Source organism: Apium graveolens, chromosome 1 (assembly GCF_009905375.1).
Source record: "Apium graveolens cultivar Ventura chromosome 1, ASM990537v1, whole genome shotgun sequence".
Lineage (NCBI taxonomy): Eukaryota > Viridiplantae > Streptophyta > Magnoliopsida > Apiales > Apiaceae > Apium > Apium graveolens.
Window position 1 is genome coordinate 194,818,196 of NC_133647.1, and position 20,417 is coordinate 194,838,612.

Below are 20,417 nucleotides of genomic sequence, written 5' to 3' on the forward strand. Positions count from 1 at the left end.
TAAAAAATATTGAAAATTGAACAAAAATTTTAATTTGAACTAAAAAAAAGAGTGTAGGTAGAGAATCTAAGGGGGGGATGTGTAAGTTGTACCTACCCCAACATCAAAATCACACTAAACAACACACACCTCCTCCTCCTCGTCCCTGATTTGAAAAAGGGCCATCTCGCCTCCAGCAGCCCACCAACCCAACCCTGATTTTATTTAACATCTATACACACACGACGCACTGCAATTTCAAAACAAACAGCAGCAACAGATCCAAAAGGAGGGCATGGCAGCAAAAATGATGTCAATGAGCACCGGATCTACCCTTTTCCCCAACCCCCACAAATCCTCCCTCTTCACCACCCACCGCATCTCAACCCGCCCCAACAACAACAACAACTCTTTCTCCATCTCCTGTTCTTCTTCTAACCCAGATCGCGTCTTCAATTTCGCTGCTGGCCCAGCCACTCTCCCCGAATCCGTCCTCAAAAAAGCCCAATCTGACCTCTTCATTTACCAACACTCCGGTATGAGCGTCATGGAAATGAGCCACCGTGGCAAAGACTTCACCCAAATCATCCAAAAAGCCGAATCTGATCTCCGGGAGCTCTTATCCATTCCGGATAATTACTCTGTATTGTTCCTCCAAGGCGGCGCTACTACTCAATTTTCCGCTATTCCGCTTAACATTTGCACTCCTCAAGATTCCGTTGATTATATTGTTACCGGATCTTGGGGTGATAAGGCCGCTAAGGAGGCGAGTAAGTACTGTAATGTCAATGTCATTTGGTCCGGGAAATCGGAGAAATATACCAAAGTTCCCGTGTTTGGGGAGCTCAAACAGAATGTCAATGCTAAGTATTTGCATATTTGCGCTAATGAGACTATACATGGGGTTGAGTTTAAGGATTATCCGCAAATTCAGAATAAGGAGGGTGTTTTGGTTGCGGATATGTCTTCTAATTTTTGTTCCAAGAGGGTGGATGTTAGTAAGTTTGGGATTATTTATGCTGGTGCTCAGAAGAATGTGGGTCCTTCGGGGGTTACGGTTGTGATTATTAGGAAGGATTTGATTGGGAATGCGCAGGGGCTGACTCCGGTAATGTTGGATTATAAGATTCATGATGATAATAATTCCTTGTATAATACGCCTCCGTGTTATGGGATTTATATGTGCGGGCTTGTGTTTGAGGATTTGTTGGCGCAAGGGGGGTTAGGGGAAGTTGAGAAGAAGAATATGAAGAAAGCGAGGATTTTGTATGATGCAATTGATGGGAGTAAAGGGTTTTATAGGTGTCCGGTGGAGAAGAGTGTGAGGTCATTGATGAATGTCCCGTTTACTCTTGAGAAGCCAGAGCTGGAAGCTGAGTTTATTAAGGAAGCGGCTAAGGAGAAGATGGTGCAACTTAAGGGTCATAGGTCGGTTGGAGGGATGCGTGCTTCCATTTATAATGCTATGCCTTTGGCTGGGGTTGAGAAGTTGGTTGCTTTCATGAAGGATTTCCAAGCAAGGCATGGTTGATTGCGTTTTTGGTTTTTACTAATTGCCAGTATTTTCTTTATGTTTGATTGTCTGCCATTTTAGTTTTTGTTTGGTGCATTCAAGATGAATGTGGGAATTTTGAGTACTGTAGATGCTGATATCTATTGTTGGCTTGTAGGAGTTATGTAATGGTTTATTCCATGAAATTCAATGCAAGAATATTATTTCTTTTAATAAAAAATTTAAAGTCTAGTTTCAAAATCACTTTGCCTCCAGCATATGATACTTTAGTGAAACAAATATGACGCTTCTGTGGTTAGTAAGTTAACAGGCTATGGTTCCTTTGGTGTCTCCCTGGAAGGAGTTTGTTGTCACAATATTTTTGATTTACAACTACAACCATTGATATGTACGGAGGACATCCTACTTTAATTTTTAGTCTAGACATTCATCAGGACAGAATCATAGTTGTGAGTTATGATTCTGAGAAAGGTTAGGGTTGTAAGCTAAGATTGTAACTTAGTTTTCCTTCCTCTGGCTGTTTTCTGCTTTGCTTAATTTTCTCCTGATTATCGTATTTCGGCTATGTTTCTTTGAATGATTAAGGTTCTCAGATGTGGGGGGGGGGGTCATTCATTGTACTTGTAAGGCTGTAATCATAATCATATTTCACATTTCTAGTTCCTTCACTAGTTCACTGTCTTCCTGAAAGGAGTTAACCATCACGAATCTTTTAATCTACAATCATAACCAGTGATATATAACATATACATAATAAGTATCCCGCTATTCTTTTTGGTCCAGGCTTTCATATGATTAGGGTGATGGCTATGATATTGAGAATGAGCATGAGTTATGACTGTTTGGAACAGAAAGGCGGTAAAGGTGGTTGTAATTTAGTTTGGCATATTCCAAGCCAAACCTTTGAAACTCACTTTGGTGATTCTGTTGGCTCTAGTAAAGAAAAGTCATTGTTTGTTATTGGTGCTAGTTGCTTCTTGATTTGAATGAACCTTTCCGGCCCTTTATTTTCTGTCTTGCAACTTAGTTTTACTTATATTGGCTCTTTTCCTACCCGCATCTATCTGCATATTTCTTCTATGTTTAAGGTTATAAGCTATGATTGTCTTATTAGGTGCTACAGCGGTGAACTTTAATTGTGGGGATGATTGGGGGAACAGGGGTTACGATCTATTGTAATTGTAAGGCCGCAATCATCATAATAATCATACTTTACAAGTTTTAGCTCCTTCAGTGTCTTCGTGGAAGGAGTCAGAACCAATGATGCACAACTTATACATAGTTGGAAATTGGATGTTATTCTAAACAAATGATTTGTAAAGAATGTGCATATTTCTCCTCGCAAATATTGGAGATTGGACTTCGGAGGCATGAGACATGGAAGTCGACTTTTACAGAGAAGAATAGCTGGTAATAGTTGACGTTCTGTTTCTGGTGCAGAAACGAGTAGTCCAAACATAGGATATAAGGCTGTTTTAGTGTCACAAGGTGATCATCAACTCAGGCTGGCCACTTCATTTTGGGTGGAAATGGCTCCTGCAAAGTAACTTTGTATAGATAATGTATCTTATCCCATGTTGTAAATCTCTAAAGCTGGCTTTGGATGACAAGACAGGAAACATGGTAACAGCCCAGGTGAATATATAGTTAAAGGTTTGTGCATGATATGCTTTGTTTCATTATATATTGCTTATAATCAGGAAACATGGTATCTTGTCGATTTCTGCCTGGAAAGAATTTCTCTGCTTGATTTCTACTCCTGGCTTCCATTGAGATTGTCTTGCTTCCTTGCTCCTTGCTTCCATTGAGATTATTGGTTATGGCATTTATAAATTATGAAAACAATGTTATTGCCATGATTATAATTCAGGTGGAGGGAGTAATAACTAAAAGATGGTAACTGTTTCATGTTGTATGCAAATGCATGTACATTTTCAAGTTAAGCATAACTAATATTTGGTGGAAGAAACTGTATCAATTGTTAGTTTCTCTGTAGTGGGTCCTTATTTTAGTTTTTCTTTATTTCCGGTGAAAAAAGTCATGATAAACAACCTAAACTGCCGGTTGAGAAAGAGGGTGTTCCTCAAAAAAGTCATGATAAACAACCTAAACTGCCAATTGAGAAAGAAGGTGTTTCTGGTGATAGTTTGGTGCCTGATTTGAGCAAATTTCAGCCAGAAAAGTTGATATATTCAACTATCAAGTCACGCTCGGAAGAAGGAACCCCACCATGGATAAATACCCTTGGTAAGTCCCAAATTTAGCATATTGTGTTAAACATTATTGATAAATACATAGCATTTGGGAGCACAGAATTTTATTAATTTAGAGGTATTAATTAATCGACAAATTTTTAATTTTTAATTTTTAGAGAGTTTTCAGCCGATGAAGTTTTATTCAACTTTCTGATGATCCTCTTAACCTGTCAGATGAGGTAATTCTCTTTTGTGTCCTCATTTTTAGTTTTGTACCTTTGCATGTAAAAGAAATCCTATACTATTTAACCTGTCAGATGAGGACCCTGATTTTAATGTTGCCAAATTTCTAGCGGACAGGTTGACACGGAGATCTAGCATGTTGAAGTCAGTAGGAGTCCGACCAGTGGTAACTAAAGATATTGGGTTGAAATGTCAGGATGTATTGTTGATTGACGAGGAGGAAGATGAAGAAGTTAGAGTCGATGGGTCTAACGTTCTTTAGACTTGTTCAGAGATTAGGGATGTCAGATGAATCGTCAGTTGTTGCCAAGGTTTTGCGCGAGCTGATGATTGTTGCAGAGAGGCAAATTGGTCACCCTTTTGTCCCTGATACTGCAAAGAACACTGCTTTGCAGCTTGAAAAAGATGGGCAATGGAGAGGGGACTTATCAATGGGGTGCTGCACTCTTCCTCAGTTATCTATCGGACACAACTCCAAGGTGGCTGTAGGAGCCGGAACAACCAAGAAACAAATAGTATAAAATATATTATTGGATATTGAATCGATCGTTATGCTCAACGAAGAACAAATAGGTAAGGTAGGGATGAGAGGATTTGAACAGGTGACAATTTGTACCAAAATAAACGCGCTATCAAGTTGCACTTGTGAAACAAATGGGATGCTTCTGTGGTTAGCAAGTTCATAGGCTATGCTTCTTCAGTGTCTCCATAAAAGGAGTCTGTTCTTTGTTGTCACAAATATTTTTGATTTACAATTACAACCAATGAAGCAATGATGTACAATAGATACGTACTGAGACATCCTACCTTATTTTTGGTCTAGTACTAATGTACTATGATTCTGGGTATGAGGTACTGTAATATTGAGAATGAGTAGCTATCACTGAATGTAATCTAAAGGCAGCAATTTTGGTTTTCCTTTTCGTGGCTATAATTTGATCGAAAGGTATTGTTTGCTGTTAGAGCTAGTTGTCCTAAATAATACCATAATTTATAAATCACACAGAAATTTTAGTTTAGAAAATGAAACAAGGTGCCAGCTTCACAAGCCCAGCCCATTTCATTCACATTTCAGAGGAAACCATATTGGACATTGTTAGCTACAGATCAGGATCGTCATATTTATCTTACATGATCAGGATTTTTTTCAACACTCATAAAATCAGCCGCAAATTCCTCATCATTTTTGCTCAACATATCTTTCAGGCTACATTCCACATTTCTACTCCTTAATTCCCAATATCTGGGTTCTATTTTCTTTTCCATCGAGTAGCTGTAATACCTTGGATATTTAACAATCTCGCTCAAAGGTTTTCTCATTGTGTTCACTAGAAATTCCGACTTGGGCCTCAAAACCTCTTTGATGCTGTAGCCAAGAAGTGGGGAGAATCTACTCACCATTGATGCAACATCATTTCTTGACAGCCCAATTTCCATCAAGTACATCATCCTGCAACAATAACAGGAATTATTCTTACAATGATAACAGGCATCTATTGCAACTTCAGGCAGTTCAACGGAGCAACTCAATTGTCCTTAAATGGAATGATTTTAGCCTATGGCAACCACAATGTGTACTTTGTTTGTGCTGAATTACTAGATAATAATATGATACAGCATTTTGGATGGGATATTTCATGAAGTGGAGTTCTAAATTAGTAGATATAAGTGAACTTGAGATGTATACCGAGGATGCAAGGCTTTGCCAACATCACATACAAATAGCTCCGGATATTTTTTGATGACATGTGGAAGACAAACCCCAGAAATACCCATACTGTTCAGGAATTCAATCTTCTTCCTGAGAACTTTGTCAACATCGGTGGCAAAGATTTCAGGACATCGTCCAAGTAGCCTACCAACAGTTTCCTCATCAAGTCCTGATTCTTCTTTCAAAAAATTTACCACCTGAAAAACATTAGAACTAATTTTTAAAGCAAGTGAACAAGACCATGTCCAGGACCCAGACTTCGACCAAGAAGATCAAGAAAAAAGATTAATACGCAAGACCAAAACAAGAACCAGGTGTAAAGGAGAATGAACAATGCCACAGCCAAAAGCAAGAAACAAAAACACGAAAAACAAGACTTAGAACTGAACCAAGACCATAAACAACTGTTACCTAACTAAAATAAAACAAGACCAAGAACCATAAATCAATGAGAGGCAGAAAAAACTAATATGACCAAGCCCGAGGTCCAATCCAAGAACAGAAACAAGAAAAATAAGCAAGACCGAGACTGAAAACAACAATACAAAGAACAAACAAAAAGAGAACAAAAAGAAAAATGAGAACATTGGCAATAATTATAATTAGTACTATTTACTATGACATCTTTAGTAATAATAGAGTGAGGAACCTGTTGAAATTCCTGAGGTTTCTGCAGAAGTAGTTGAGGACTTTTAGCGAGGACTTGACCCAACTTTTTGTTACTGATACCCAGTTCAGCAAACTGCTTTACCATCACCTTCAACTTATCGACGGAGCAACCCAAAAGGTGTGGCCAACTTTTAATTGCAAGGTCCACACTAGATTTTGGTACCTACAAACACACAATATACATATGTATACAATTAATTTGAATTAAAAAGAACAGCATAAGTACGAAGCTTAGGCAAATCAATAACATCCTATTACTACACTAGACTAGAGTATGAAATATGTATTTCAAAATTACTTGACGCAGTAAATATATTCCTTTTGGTACTTATGATTTAACATTTTTAAGATGGTGGCAATACGTTTATATAGGTGCACACCTACACTTGCTCAATCACACACATATGCAGGCCTAAGTCTATATGTATTTTCCATTTTCCTGTGTATATAGTCACATATATACAGGGATATGTATTGTAACAGAAAAAAAGGTTCCACATTAAGAGACCGGTGTTATCAAAAGCATTAAGCGCAAACCCTCCCTAGAGCCTAGGCGCGAAGGACACGCTTCTTTGAAGTGAGGCGCATGCTAAAAAATAGTTCTAATATATTTTACTTACAATTAAACATAAAATGACTTGGGTTTATAACATATTTTATACTTCATAATATATTAAATCACACTTCTAAAGCAAATATAACATATTTTATACTTCATAATATATTAACTTAGACTTCTCAGCAAAAGCAACCCTAACTTTTAATATCAAGAATCAAAATTTAAAGTTTATGCATCATCTCTATGGTCCCGGATTTTATTTATCATCTTCATCTTGAAACTCTTCATCCCAATCATCTTCAAGTGTTTAAGTTGTCCCAATCAAAATTTACCAGAACACGTAACTTGAAACATACGGTTGATTTTAATTGTTTAGGTTTCTAAGGCTGATTTTGACTGTGACTTGGGAGTACCGAAGCTCTCCAGCACCTGAAGCTTTTGCGAATGCTCCCCGACCTAATCTAACCTAATATATCATTATCAGCAAAGAAATGAAAATTATCTTCGTCCGATTTACTCTTTTTTCTGACTTGTGCTAAATGATCTTCGATTATGGTCTTTTTTATTTTAAAAACTGCTGCAATACTTATGTTGGGCTTTTAAAGTTTTACATGCGTTTTGGGCTAAAATTGTTGGGCCTCGACTGATCCAGTAACACAACCCTATTTTTTTGTCAAGCTTCAATGAAGCCCGATTTTTTAGTGCTTCACGCTTTTGTCTGAAACATATTTTCACACTTTTTTAGCAATTTTTTAGCTTCAATGAAGCTTCACTAATTTTAAGCTCATTATGACCTAAAATTACTCCCCCCAACCTCTTCCTTCAGAGAAGAAAAGGTTCTCACCAACAAATGAATGTAAAGTTCAGGGCATCAAGAAAATTATGCAGATCTTAGAATGCCCCCTTAAAATCTGATAGTCAGGAAAAAAATTGGATATTGGATAATGGAAAATAGAATTAGATCAATCTTACACAAACCTGTCAATGATAGAATTGATTAATAGATCTAAAATTGTAGTCAATCCCTAATCATTTTTCTTCATTGTGGTAAATACAGAAGTTTATGGCATTGTAAGAAGATATTTTTATCCACAAAAGACAGCTCTTTATGGTTCATAAATTTATAACCTAAGAATAGATAATGACATTTATAAGGGATCATACACCTTTCTAGTATCATAAGGCGCAAATGTGTATAGTGCATCATCAAACTTTTATTGTCTTTTATTGTTCTGGAAGCATCCTTTTCCGCAAAAGCATAATATACCCTTAAAAATTATAACAATAGAAAGTTCAAGTTTAAGATAAGAGCTAGATGATTCATACTCGCTCGAAAAAAAGATGCAATTTTTTAATACCATTTTCGTATCAAAGAAAGAATGGATTTCCGTATAGTTCTTCTGGATGCTTGAAGAAAGAATCCAAGGATATTTGATCAATAGCCTACTCAAATCTTTGTTTTCTGCTTTTACCTGAAAGAAGTATGAGTAAAGATGTTTAATCATATGCAACACATTCAAAGCAGGCATAAAGAACGCAAACAGCCGACTTAAAATCATATAATTAATTGACGGAAGATGAAAAGAGTAGAATTTAAGTTTTCAAATGGCAAAAATGTTGAGGATGATATCGACAAAGCTTTAGGATGTCAAGAGGAAAATGGCTGACAAAAAACTTGGGAGCAGAAGTGGCTGTAGTAGTTCTTGAGATGGATGTGATGACCCAGAGTCCTCTTAAGGAGATAGGTTTCAGACTCAGAAATACAGACAAAACCTATTGCATCTCTATAGGCCACTGTTTCAGTCTGCTCAAGACTGTAGCCCGCTGCCACTGGCATCAACGGAAGGCTGTTTGTAATATTCCTAGCAGAGATGATGGAAGGGTTAGTTAAGGAGGACAATGACTACATGTCCCTGCTCTCTGCTCCGGTAACAAGGTATACATAATGACATCTATAATACCTCAATGGCAAATACTAATATCATAAGCCATATTTAAAATTCAGAAAACAAACTGAGACAAGCACGCCTAGTGCCTTAATTACACTGCTCCTAAAACAAGTCACTTGCACCTTCCGTTAATCTTGATTATACAGAACAACGGATAATTGTCCAGTTTTAGCATGAATTATCAATCTCAGTGCTCCCAGAATATTTTCATGTAAATCACGAAATTGGTTGCAATATGTGTCCTCAAGACATAGAAAATTATTTAGGTAAACATGAGCCACAATGCCCAATTGCCCATAACTAAAATGTATCTGCAGATATCAAGTGCATAAACATTTAATTCTTATTAACATGTAGCACATCATTTAGCAGAGTATCATTTCTACTAAAGAAACGAAACTGAACTGCACATAAAACAGTATGTAATTTTATATGGTTGCTATTAGCTGCTGAAGTGTATGGTTGCTATTTACTGCATTAGACACTCCAGCATAAGACTTATAAGCAAGAAACTAATATAGAAGGGAAACTGAATGGAAATTAGCCACCGGATGCTTAAGAAATGTTAAATCAGAAAGGACCACATCAACACCGATGCTCGAAAACAATAACAAACATACCTTGACAAAAGCAGGTTTAATGTCCTTTTCAACATCGTGAAATATTATAGGTGGGTACAAGAGAACAACATTTCTTATGTTTCTTTTAGGGACACCGACGTCTTTTAAGAATTCAACCATTGGCTTCAAACGAGTTTCCAGTGATAACAAAAGAATACGTGGAAATGATTGGATGAGCCGGGTAAAAGATGAATCTTTATCATCCAACAAATTTAGACCTCCCCGTCTTGCTTGTGTCTGCATCACAAGTCAATGTTTACAAGAGCAGGAAAGAAGAAAAACCAATGCAATTAGAGCAAGTGAAAATGCCAAATAATAGAAATATTTTTTTGGGGGGGAATTGGTAACTTGATACCATTAAAAGTAGATTATTTAGGCCTCATTTGATTTAATGTAACCGAACTATGTGCTAGAGACTCCTTGCATGAAAAACGCATTAATGTCTATGGTTCATTGAATTTCAAATTAGACAAGGGAATTCCAAGTTCCAAGACTTCTGTAGTTATTACAGAAAATGGGAACTTAGTTACCTAGTTCCCCCATGGTCACCGTGACCACAAGTTACATAGCTATCTAATATTAAAACATCAATAACTTTACCAAAATTAACTATGCAGAGTAATGAAGGAAACACCTAAGACACCAAGGTATTTTGTGCTTAGTGTAGGAAGTTCAAATTTCATGTGTAATACAGTTGACGAAACAAACGAGGTCTTGGTGATCAAAACCATATGGAAAGTGTACGCTACATGGATGAGTTTGCTTGTGACTTTAGATAACTTAAAATCATTTAGTAGTATTGATTACTCTTGAGTAAAAAAAAATTGCAAGCATAAATTACAAGACATTTTATATGTTATCTTCGCTCCAGATTATTACTCTGAACATAATCATAGTCGATTTAGCAACTGATTCAACATACCAGTAGGACTATTATTTCATTTTTCATTTTATTCTAAAGTTGATTGCATTATCCCCTCAATAGAATTACAACTCCGGTTAAAAGTGTGAAAATAACTGTGATGTTGCTATGAATTCTCTAGTTTTAGTATTTTTATGCTAGGTTATATCCTCAATTGATTGTAATTAAATAGGGTAAATTTGATTCAAAGTATTGGTTTTATGATTTGATAGGTTTACAGTATATAAAATTTTGAAAAAGAAGAGGTGAATAAAGTTTGCACATTGAGCTCACCACTCCTGAGCTTGAATTGAAGATCAGGACCTCCATAAAAAAAGAAAAATGGGGGTGGCAGTGTGCACGGAATGAAGACCCTCGGTACGTGAAATGGAAATATTCACAAAGAAAGAAAAATGATAAATAAATTATTCAAGGGTGGAAAAGTAATTGTGAGGGTAGGAGGGCAGAAGGGTAACTTAACAAGAGCAGGACAATAGAAAAGGGGGAGGAGGGGTTTAGCTGAGGTATCGAAATAGAAATCAGTGTATGTGTTTATCTGAGGAGAGTCCAGAGCCTCTCAAAAGCTCCTGGTTGTATTAAAATTAGCTACTAATTCGATTCTGAGCCCTTAATAGATTGAACCTCTATTCATCCAGCATCGCATCTATCTCAAACAATTGCTCTTCAATACTACTTACTTCTGTATTATTAGCTGCTCCCTTCACTAGTGGAAAGGGGTCCCTTCCATACACAGCCTTCAATGGTCAGTAAGGTGTGGCTGAATGGACAGTAGTATTATAACTGTCCTCTGCCCAAGATAGCCATGATGCCCACTGACGAGGTTGCCCATTCACAAAACAACTTAAACACGTCTCTAACACCTTGTTAACTACCTCTGTTTGTCCATCGGACTGGGGGTGAAAGGCTGTGCTCCTGTGCAGTTGCGTACCTTGTAGCCGAAAGATTTCTTTCCAAAACATACTCAAGAAGATCTTGTCTCGATCAGAGACTATGATAGATGGAAGACCGTGGAGTCACACGATTTCACGAACAAACAGTGCTGCAACTGATTGAGCATTAAAAGGATGTTTTAAATGCAAGAAATGTGCGTACTTGGTAAAACGGTCCGCCACTACCAATATAGCATCAAACCCCATTGATCTCGGTAATCCTTCAATGAAATCAAGTGATATCTCATCCCAAACCTTATTCGGTACCGGTAAAGGTTGTAAGAGGCCGGCTGATTTCAAGGTAGAAGTCTTATATTGATGGCAAACTAAACACCCATGAACATATTCAGCTATTTCCTTCCGCATTCCAGGCCAAAACCACTCCCTAGCCACCCGTTGATATGTCTTCAACTCTCCTGTATGACCTCCAACAGCTGAATTGTGATACTCTTGTAGAATTGTATTGATGAATTTACACCCTTTTGTCAAAACTAAACGCCTGTTGTACTTTACAATTCCTTGAGCTAATTCAAAACCTTTTGACGGACTACCCGCTGCATAATTTCCTGCCGCAATCGAACAATGTAAGGGTCATTTTGAATATTCTGTAGAATCGAGTTCCTGCCGCAATCGAACAATGTAAGGGTCATTTTGAATCTGCTGTAGAATCGGTTCCCACTCTGCCCCATGGGTTGACATTTACTGCCCAATTCTATTGGTGTTGCAGCTTGTCGAGACAAAGCATCAGCCACCGTATTCGATGGTCCTGGTTGGTATTGGATCTCAATGTAAACCCCATTAACTTGCTGACCCACTTTTGATATTCAGCTCCAATCTCTCGTTGTTCCAACAAGAACCTCAAGCTTTGCTGATCCGTCTTGATGGTGAATTTTCTGCCTAACAAATAATGCCTCCACTTCATCACAAATAACACAATCGCCATTAATTCCTTCTCATAAATTGATTTCAAACGATCCCTTGGTCCCAAAGTTGTACTATAAAACGCTATAGGATGACCATGTTGTGACAGTACTGCTCCCAAATTAAAGCCTGACGCATCTGTTACTAAAACAAATGGCCATTCGAAATTAGGTAATGCCAGGATTGGAGTAGTTTTCTTCATCCTTTAAAATTACAACCATATCGCCAACAGTCGTTAGCAAAGCGTGCATGGGAAAAATTATCAGCACGATTTTATGGTCCATTTGAAATAATGCAGCGGGTGGGTAAGGTAGCTTACCGGCTAAATTTACCAGAATCATCCAAACTTCACCCTGTTTTCCATGTGTCGCAGTTGAAGCAGGCTATAGGAGACGTACCAACATCTCCAAATATTCCCTCTAGTATTTCGGCCGACTTAGTGCTTCTGGCGGAACCAGAGAGCATACTTGGAGTGCGCAAGAAAGATAAGGAAAAAATGGAAGTGCTGGTCAAGTGGAAAGGTATGGAGGCATTTGAAACTACCTGGGAGGATTCCACTGCGCTTAAACGACGGTTTCCGGAGTTTCACCTTGAGGACAAGGTGCCTCTTTGGGAGGCGGGTATTGCAAGGAATGAAGACCCTCAGTATGTGAAATGGAAATATTCACGAAGAAAGAAAAATAATAAATAAATTATTCAAGGGTGGAAAAGTAATTGTGAGGTAGGAGGGCAGAAGGGTAACTTAACAAGAGCAGGACAATAAAAAAGGGGGAGGAGGGGTTTAGCTGAGGTATTGAAATAGAAGTCAGTGTATGTGTTTGTCTGAGTAAAGTCCAAAGCCTCTCGAAAGCTCCTGGTTGTATTAAAATTAGCTACTAATTCGATTACATCTTATATCCGTAATACATTTATGTGTTTTCCTCTTCTATTCTTAGTCTAAAGTAATTATCTAGTGTGTGTTTTAGCTCCAGACTTAGCACAGTGTTCATCTTCAGAAACGTGTCAACAAAAGGATCGTTTTGGTCCACATACTTGGGTCAATAATATCAATTACGTGTCTATCTAAGGTGACAACTCTGTAAATCGTGGTCATAGTCGGTCGAGCTTTACATTTCCACCCCTGATGATAATCTCAACCACCTTAACATGACATCAGGGTTTGATACCAAACAGTATCTGCTCTCCACTGAGATCACACCGCATACCCCAGCTTCGGAGATTGAACGGAAAGCAAAATTCAGGACCTAAGCATTCTCTGATTACAAAAAAAAAATACACTTGTGTAGATTTAGAGGAATATTATATTTTACTCTTTCTGTATTGACTTGCATGGTGTATATACTAATTATTTGGCATGACATGACCCGGTTGAGCACCGTACATTATAAAAGAAAGCCTAGAGGACATGTAAATGAGAACGCAATACAAAATTTTGAGGTTTTAGCTACTCACATGAAAGCATGGAACAGGACAATACAACTTTCACACAAACTTAAATTTCTCTCAGAAAATTAAAACAAATGTCCTTTATTTGTGATCTTCTACATTCACATCATCACAATTCTTATAGTTAATGCTTTGTAAATAGATAAGCTACGTTGGGAAACATGATATACAAAGAATTAATGTAGTCATGCACACTTGTAATAGGGATTATCATTGGTGGGAAATACAGTACTGCCATAAGTTCTCTAAGTGGAGAGTATCTATCAATGATTCAATAACAGAATATTTATTTGAACAATCTAATGAGAAACCGAGCTATAAGCCTTAAACATGATAGGAGATGAACAATGGCGAGAAAAGAAAAGTTAAGGAAAATCTAGAGCTACGAGTCACCAAGGAGCGCCATAGGTAATATGTACTACGGCTGGAGGGCAATAGTGGACATTGCTAAAGCTCTGGCCTAAGAAATCACCATATACATAACTTTATATGTTCCCCTTCTCCCCGCAATTGAAATGCTTACTCGAATTCAACAACATGAGACCTAAGAGAATATGTCTTAATAGTAGAAGCCCCTCATTTTTATATAGTTATACTCTTAAAACTTGAAATCCCTTTCTTTTCTTCTAATACTTGACTACCAACACAAATTGTTTCTAAGAAACATAGAAGGAGCAGAGGACAGTTCAAAATAGTACGTAACAATAGGAAAGACTGCAAAGGGGAGGTAGGCTCCTTTATTTCTTATCATAAGTCACTCTTTTGAAGTCGTAAAAGTAGTATGAATACAGGATAAGTAGAAACCTTTTCAAAGAAGGCCAAGGTTTGTTGAAGACCATCATCATCAACAGATATCGATAACCGCATCATCATCCTACGAGCAACTTTCCCAATATCACCACGGTCCTCGTTACCATCATCAGAAAACAACGTTTCCTTCAAGTAATTCACCTATAACACCAAACATTAGCTACAACAACAACAAGACAAGACAAACAGTACTACTAACAGTATTTACAAAAGATCAAAACTTTACTTTGACAACTAATTTTGAAAGAGTCTGATTGGAAGACAAGCACAATCTGGAAAGATGCATAGCAGACGGAAGCGACAACCCGAAAGAACTCTCCAAAAAAGGAACAATGCCCTTATCCCCTTTCTCAACCCCCATTTCAAAAACCCTATCTTTAAAAAAACAAGAATCTTGATCAACCCCCAATTCACTAACAGAACCCACCAACATTTCCACGTAATTAGGAGCCTTCTCCGCAATTCGATAACATTCCTCACTCGAAAGCCTACCCCCACTACACTCCCTTACAATTTCCGAAACAGCCTCAATAGCAGACGCTAAAACCCCTTGTTGTTTTTCCGGTTGAGGTTCCGGTGACCCGGAAGCTGAAACAAGAACACTTTCATTACGATTGCGATAGCGAGCGTGGTTTGATGGGTTTGCAAGATTTGTGGTGGTGATTTTGGGGGAGTGATGGTGAGAACTAGTGATGAGTGTAGAGAGAAAAAGATGGTTAATTTTTTTGAGAAGGGGAGATTGTAGTGAATAAGAGGCATATGGTAATAAATTTGTAGTAGTAGTACTAGTAGTAGTAATGGTATTCATCTTTGTTATGTTACTTTGGGTGTGAATTGTGATGATGGGGGGGTTTAAGGCTACAACAAGAACTAGAACCCCTGTTTCAAACCAAATGCTTTTTGTGTTTAATGTGCGTCCAAAACAAAATCCCCAATTTTTGTGAGAAAATCTAGTAAAGGTATTTTTAAAAAAATAAAAGTGTGCTTACTTTTATTGAATTTATCAATAAGTAATGCATTGGAAATGATATCAGGAATTATATCAAATTATTCCATAAAATATGACGTGTAATGAGGAGCTCTCACTAGCATATAAGTTACAACATTCGCAGTTCTACGAATATACTTAATTGGCACATCATTAAAGTATTTAAAGAACTCGACACTAGGACAATTGTGTGTAAATATATTTATTTTAATTTTTCTGTCAAAATATCGATAACTTGTATAAATTATGGCACATGACATATTAGATGGTATAAATATGATATTAATACTTCATTTTCAAATTTTATTATTTCGTTACGAGAAACATGAAAATATGATGAATATTAAATTACACACGTTATAAATTAAAAAGAATGACTATGATAGTATAATTGTTTCCTTTATAAACAAAATTTTGAAAAGTTTAATTTTGAATAAATTAAAACAAAAACGAAATACCATTTATATGTCACCATAATATATCACTATATATCAGAATAAGGTAAACAAACCAGCCAAAACTAAAATAAAATATGTTCCCAATAAGATTCGGATATTAGTGGATAGGGCACTACATCAATATTGTGTTTGTTCTTCCCCCGGTTAAAGTAAACATATCTTAAACATGTCCCAATATACGAAAATATAAAATAAATTGATAAATCTAAATAGATATAAATGAGAAAACTTAACTTACTGTTCCATGACATTTAGCTAACAATGAAATACCATGGTGCTTCATCAAGTATTTGTTGTCCATCAACTATTTGTTTTTCATCAAGCATTTCTTCTTTACATAGCAAATAACATATATTTCAGTAGATTTGACAGAGGTGGACAACATTAAATTTAGAACAAAAAAATATTACATACCTTCATTGCTTTCACATGAAGAATAGGACACCTCAATCACTCCAATGTATGATATCCAATCAGTACAAATAGTGTTTCTTCCACACACAAAGCTATTTGTGGAGGAATTGACTAGTACAAACGAGTGTCAGGACCTGGATGGTCTTCAATCCAGCACAACCAGAACGTGTTCAATATTTTTCACATCATGGAAATCTGTCTTGCTCCCAAATCAATTTTGATCTACTACAAATACAAAGCCGCATCCGTGTTTTCCATTTTTGCTATTTAAAGATGCATTGATGAACTTTGATGATGGGGGAATCTTGTTTAATAGCAGGATCCGAAATAAGTAACTGTTATTTCATATTACAGAATCAATATTTCCAAATTAGCATGCTCTGCTATATTCAGGTAAAAACTATAAATTAAAATAAATCATCAATTTACATATGTGCTGTCATATCATTTCAGAACAAAAATAGATCACGTAGTTACGTAAATATTTGTTGCACCATTTGAGAACAATGTATTCATTTGTGTCATTTCATAATTTCTACAAAAATTGCAGCATTTTCTCAAGGTAAACAAGTTTCAAATAACATCGAATCTTCGCGGAGACAATTTTTGAGTAAGTGATTGCCCAAAAATTTTCACAAAAATAATGAAATATTGAAATGAAAAAAATTTGCGCGACTGTATCTATAGTCTATACAAATCTAAACTTGTGCCAGTGTAAATGAAAATGAATTACTTTGATTTTTAAATATTGTAAAAAATCCTAAAATTTTTAGGGTTAATTATGAAATAGGTCATTTACTGCGTCCAAATATATTAAGTGAGTCACTGATTATAAAACGGACTCAAATGAGTCACTCATTTGAAAATTTATATCAAAAATATCGTTCTATCGTTAGTCGAAATTCTTAAAAGTATTATATATTAAGTTTCGCACATTTTTTATGAATGATATTACATCCAAATGAAAGTTTCCGAGTTCTACTATTTTAGATAATATTTTTAGATTTTTTAAATTTTATCAACTATTTATTTTTAATGTTTTGATTGTTTTATTTGATTTAAATAAAAATAAATAGTAGATAAATTTTTAAAAATCTAAAAATATTATTCAAAATATTAGAACTCATAATCTTTAAGTTAGATGTAATATTATTTATAAAAAATGTGTGAAACTCAATATATAATACTTTTAAGAATTTCGACTAACGATAAAGTGATCTTTTTTATACAAAATTTTAAATGAGTGACTCATTTGCGTTCGTTTTATAATAAGTGACTCACTTGATACATTTCAACGGAGTAAGTGAGCTATTTGATAATTAATCCAAATTTTTTGTGTCATAAAATATACGATTACAATCACCTATAATAATATAGTGTATATCATTAAAAAAATACCTCGAATCTAGTGCAGCCAAATGGCCCGACTTTCTTGGTCCTTTAAGACTTGAAATTGATCACCCATCCTTACCCACGTACAAATCGATTAATGCCTGTTAACTCCCCTAGCAAAAACCCAATTGTTTTTCATTCTCTTCCAGAAAAAAATGAACAGATAAAATAAAAATCTAATCTTTTTAATCAAGACCTAAAATTGGAGCAAACCCAGTTCCAATTTTGCCAATCCACAACAACCCATCAAGATTTCTTGAAAAATTTCGTGATCTCAAGGTCAGTACTAAGTGAATCTTGATTTTTTATTTATATGTATATGTATGTATAGAATTGACATTTTTCTTGTAGAAATTGATTTGGGTTCTTGATTGTAATTGTTATTTGTAGTTTTGAGTTGTTGAATGTATGTAAAGTTTGTATCTTTAGTTGTTATTTATTGATGCCTCCTTCGAGGAGAAAAAAATGGAGTGAGGCAGAGGAGAGAACTTTGATAGACAAGTATGAAGAGATGGTATGTGATGGAACTTTAGCTAAGATGAAAACTAGGGAGAAAAAATTTAAACCCATTTCTTTGTATGTGAATTCTATTCATCATATTCGTGACCCGATTTCGTATCCTTGGCAATGGACTTGGAAGGATGTGTGTACTAAAGTGCAGAATATGAGGCATCAGTATTCATTAGTTAAGCAGAAGATTAAGAAGTCGGAATCGGTTGGTGATTCGGGTGGTGAGGAGTTTGATTGGGTTGAGGGGTTGACACATTGGTCGAATTTTTTGAGGTATAAGGAGGTTTTTGGGGATGTGGGGATTGTTTTTGGAGGGAATGAACTGATGGTTGTTGGGAATAATGAAAATGGTGAAGGGTTTGATGGGAGTAGTCACGGGATTGATGCGGTTCAGTTTGGGGATTTGGGTCAGGGTGAAGATGGTGATTTTGGTGGCGGTATGGATGGGAATGGGGTTATGGGTTTGGAATTTGAGTATGATGGGGAAGAAGGGGAGGAGAATTTTAATGGTGGTAGTAGTGGGCTTTTGAAGGAAGATGGGGATAATGGGTTTATATATCAAGATATTGAGCCAATGGGGTCGGATACGCGGAAGAAGCGGAAGGTGCTGAAGGGATTAGATAAAAGGGCCTGGGGGTTTCTTGCAAATCAGTTGGGACAATTACGAGAATCGGAAACTCGTTTTGAGCAGCGGGAGGTGGAGAGAGAGCGCGAGAGACAGCGAAGAGAACATTTGCGAGCTGAAAACGAGCAGCTGCGTGAGAGGCAATGGGAACAGAGGGAAAACGATAGAGAAGAGAGGGTTAATAATATGGAGAAGGTGCGGAGACAAAGAATCAGTGAATGGGAATCGACGGAGAAGGAGAGTGAAGAAAGAGTTAGGAGAAGAAGAGAAGAACAATTGATGTACGAGAATGAGTTGGATGAGAGATTTAATAGGAAAAGATCAGAGTGGAAGAAGAAGATTGATGAGACACTAAATCAGCACCGAGCTGAGATGAGTCAGATTCAGACTAGGATCCTTCATGAACAGCAAAACCTTACTGGCCAATTGCTTGGCATGGTTTCACAGTGGAGTGGTCATTCAGCTGGTATTTCTGATCATACTAGCGCTAGCAATCATTATCTTTCTCAAATGATGCAGAACTTGCACCATGTGAATGACATAGTGCATGATGACACAAGAGTTGAAGGAGATCATCAGGATGATCAATTTATCATCGACTGATAATATCAGTTAAACTCGGCAGTTACCTCCTGCAGTAAATTTGGAGGAGCACTCCTGAATATGATGACGAACGCTGGTGGAAAGGTCAAGGATTCATCGAAGATTATTACTCTCTACTTTATTTAAATCAAGAACATATTCTTTTGCTTCAAAAACTTCAGAATTCTGTCCATTACAGTTATTTCAGTATTGATTCTATAATTTATCGAATAATTGGCACAATGGAGCTTCAAATTTTCGATGTAACTACTGCTTAATAAAAACTCCCCCACCCCATCTTTGTTGAATATATCATTGCTGTCGCCTGTCGTGCACGTTTGCAAAAAATGCAGCTTCACTTTTTTAGTTCTGAAGTTCATGGAATCATATTGACAGGATGAATATCAAATGCTCTGGTTTCTGACTCTTTTGACACAATGTTTTGATTTTGGAAGAAAAAGGTCTATATGTTGCAAGAATCATATTAAAATTTGGAGTTGTAAATTCAGATTTTATGGTCAAAAAAGATTTGTTAAAATTCAAAGCTTTTTATATGATATTCAATATATTTTTTCTTGTATAAATATGATGACATTATTCAGTTTTTCCTTTTAGGTTCCAAAAAATTGCTGGAAAATTATCACCTAGAAAAAAAAGTAAAATGAATACAAAATTTACTGATGATAGATCACTAAAGTTCAGTTTAGATGCTTCTTCACTAATTCAAGGGGTATGTTTCATTAATTGTTCTCAAATATTTTTATAAATTTCCAGAAATATTCAGTTTTGAAAAAAATTAATTTTGATATATTTTTTACTTTCTAGATTATTGATAGCTTTTTAAACTTGTGATAAATTTTAATTTTGGAAATCTGAGACAAATGAAAGAAAATTCACTATACGCATTAAAATAAAGATGCTTAAAATTTTAAAAATTACTAAACTTGATGATTTTATAAAAAAATATATTATTTAAGTATTG

At 36.1% G+C, this 20,417-nt stretch overlaps 3 protein-coding genes across 10 annotated transcripts; 2 read left to right on the forward strand and 1 right to left on the reverse strand.

Annotated features, from left to right (window-relative positions):
- Window positions 1–94: 94 nt before the first annotated feature.
- Window positions 95–4,851, forward strand: LOC141674964 (phosphoserine aminotransferase 2, chloroplastic-like). 6 transcript variants are annotated; one of them, XM_074481676.1, is made up of 4 exons: window positions 95–3,145; window positions 3,531–3,739; window positions 3,864–3,926; window positions 4,041–4,851. In XM_074481676.1, the coding sequence occupies exon 1, from the start codon at window positions 275–277 to the stop codon at window positions 1,508–1,510; it is 1,236 nt and encodes a 411-aa protein (XP_074337777.1). In that variant the 5' UTR covers window positions 95–274; the 3' UTR covers window positions 1,511–3,145; window positions 3,531–3,739; window positions 3,864–3,926; window positions 4,041–4,851. The 6 variants fall into 6 exon arrangements, with proteins under 6 accessions (XP_074337777.1, XP_074337783.1, XP_074337768.1 ...); XM_074481682.1 differs by having other exon boundaries at window positions 95–3,127; XM_074481667.1 differs by having other exon boundaries at window positions 95–3,739.
- An 88-nt stretch (window positions 4,852–4,939) lies between these two features.
- LOC141674982 (uncharacterized) lies at window positions 4,940–15,339 on the reverse strand. 3 transcript variants are annotated; one of them, XM_074481690.1, is made up of 7 exons: window positions 14,693–15,338; window positions 14,461–14,607; window positions 9,439–9,675; window positions 8,228–8,341; window positions 6,291–6,473; window positions 5,618–5,838; window positions 4,940–5,380 (listed from the first exon to the last, which is right to left on the reverse strand). In XM_074481690.1, exons 1-7 carry the CDS (start codon window positions 15,272–15,274, stop codon window positions 5,053–5,055), a joined length of 1,812 nt encoding a protein of 603 aa, XP_074337791.1. In that variant the 5' UTR covers window positions 15,275–15,338; the 3' UTR covers window positions 4,940–5,052. The 3 variants fall into 3 exon arrangements, with proteins under 3 accessions (XP_074337791.1, XP_074337800.1, XP_074337796.1); XM_074481699.1 differs by lacking the exon at window positions 9,439–9,675 and having other exon boundaries at window positions 14,693–15,339; XM_074481695.1 differs by lacking the exon at window positions 8,228–8,341.
- A 2,450-nt stretch (window positions 15,340–17,789) lies between these two features.
- Window positions 17,790–19,745, forward strand: LOC141674997 (uncharacterized). The gene is made up of 2 exons (XM_074481706.1): window positions 17,790–17,997; window positions 18,109–19,745. Exon 2 carries the CDS (start codon window positions 18,161–18,163, stop codon window positions 19,454–19,456), a length of 1,296 nt encoding a protein of 431 aa, XP_074337807.1. The 5' UTR covers window positions 17,790–17,997; window positions 18,109–18,160; the 3' UTR covers window positions 19,457–19,745.
- The last annotated feature ends 672 nt before the right edge of the window (window positions 19,746–20,417 follow it).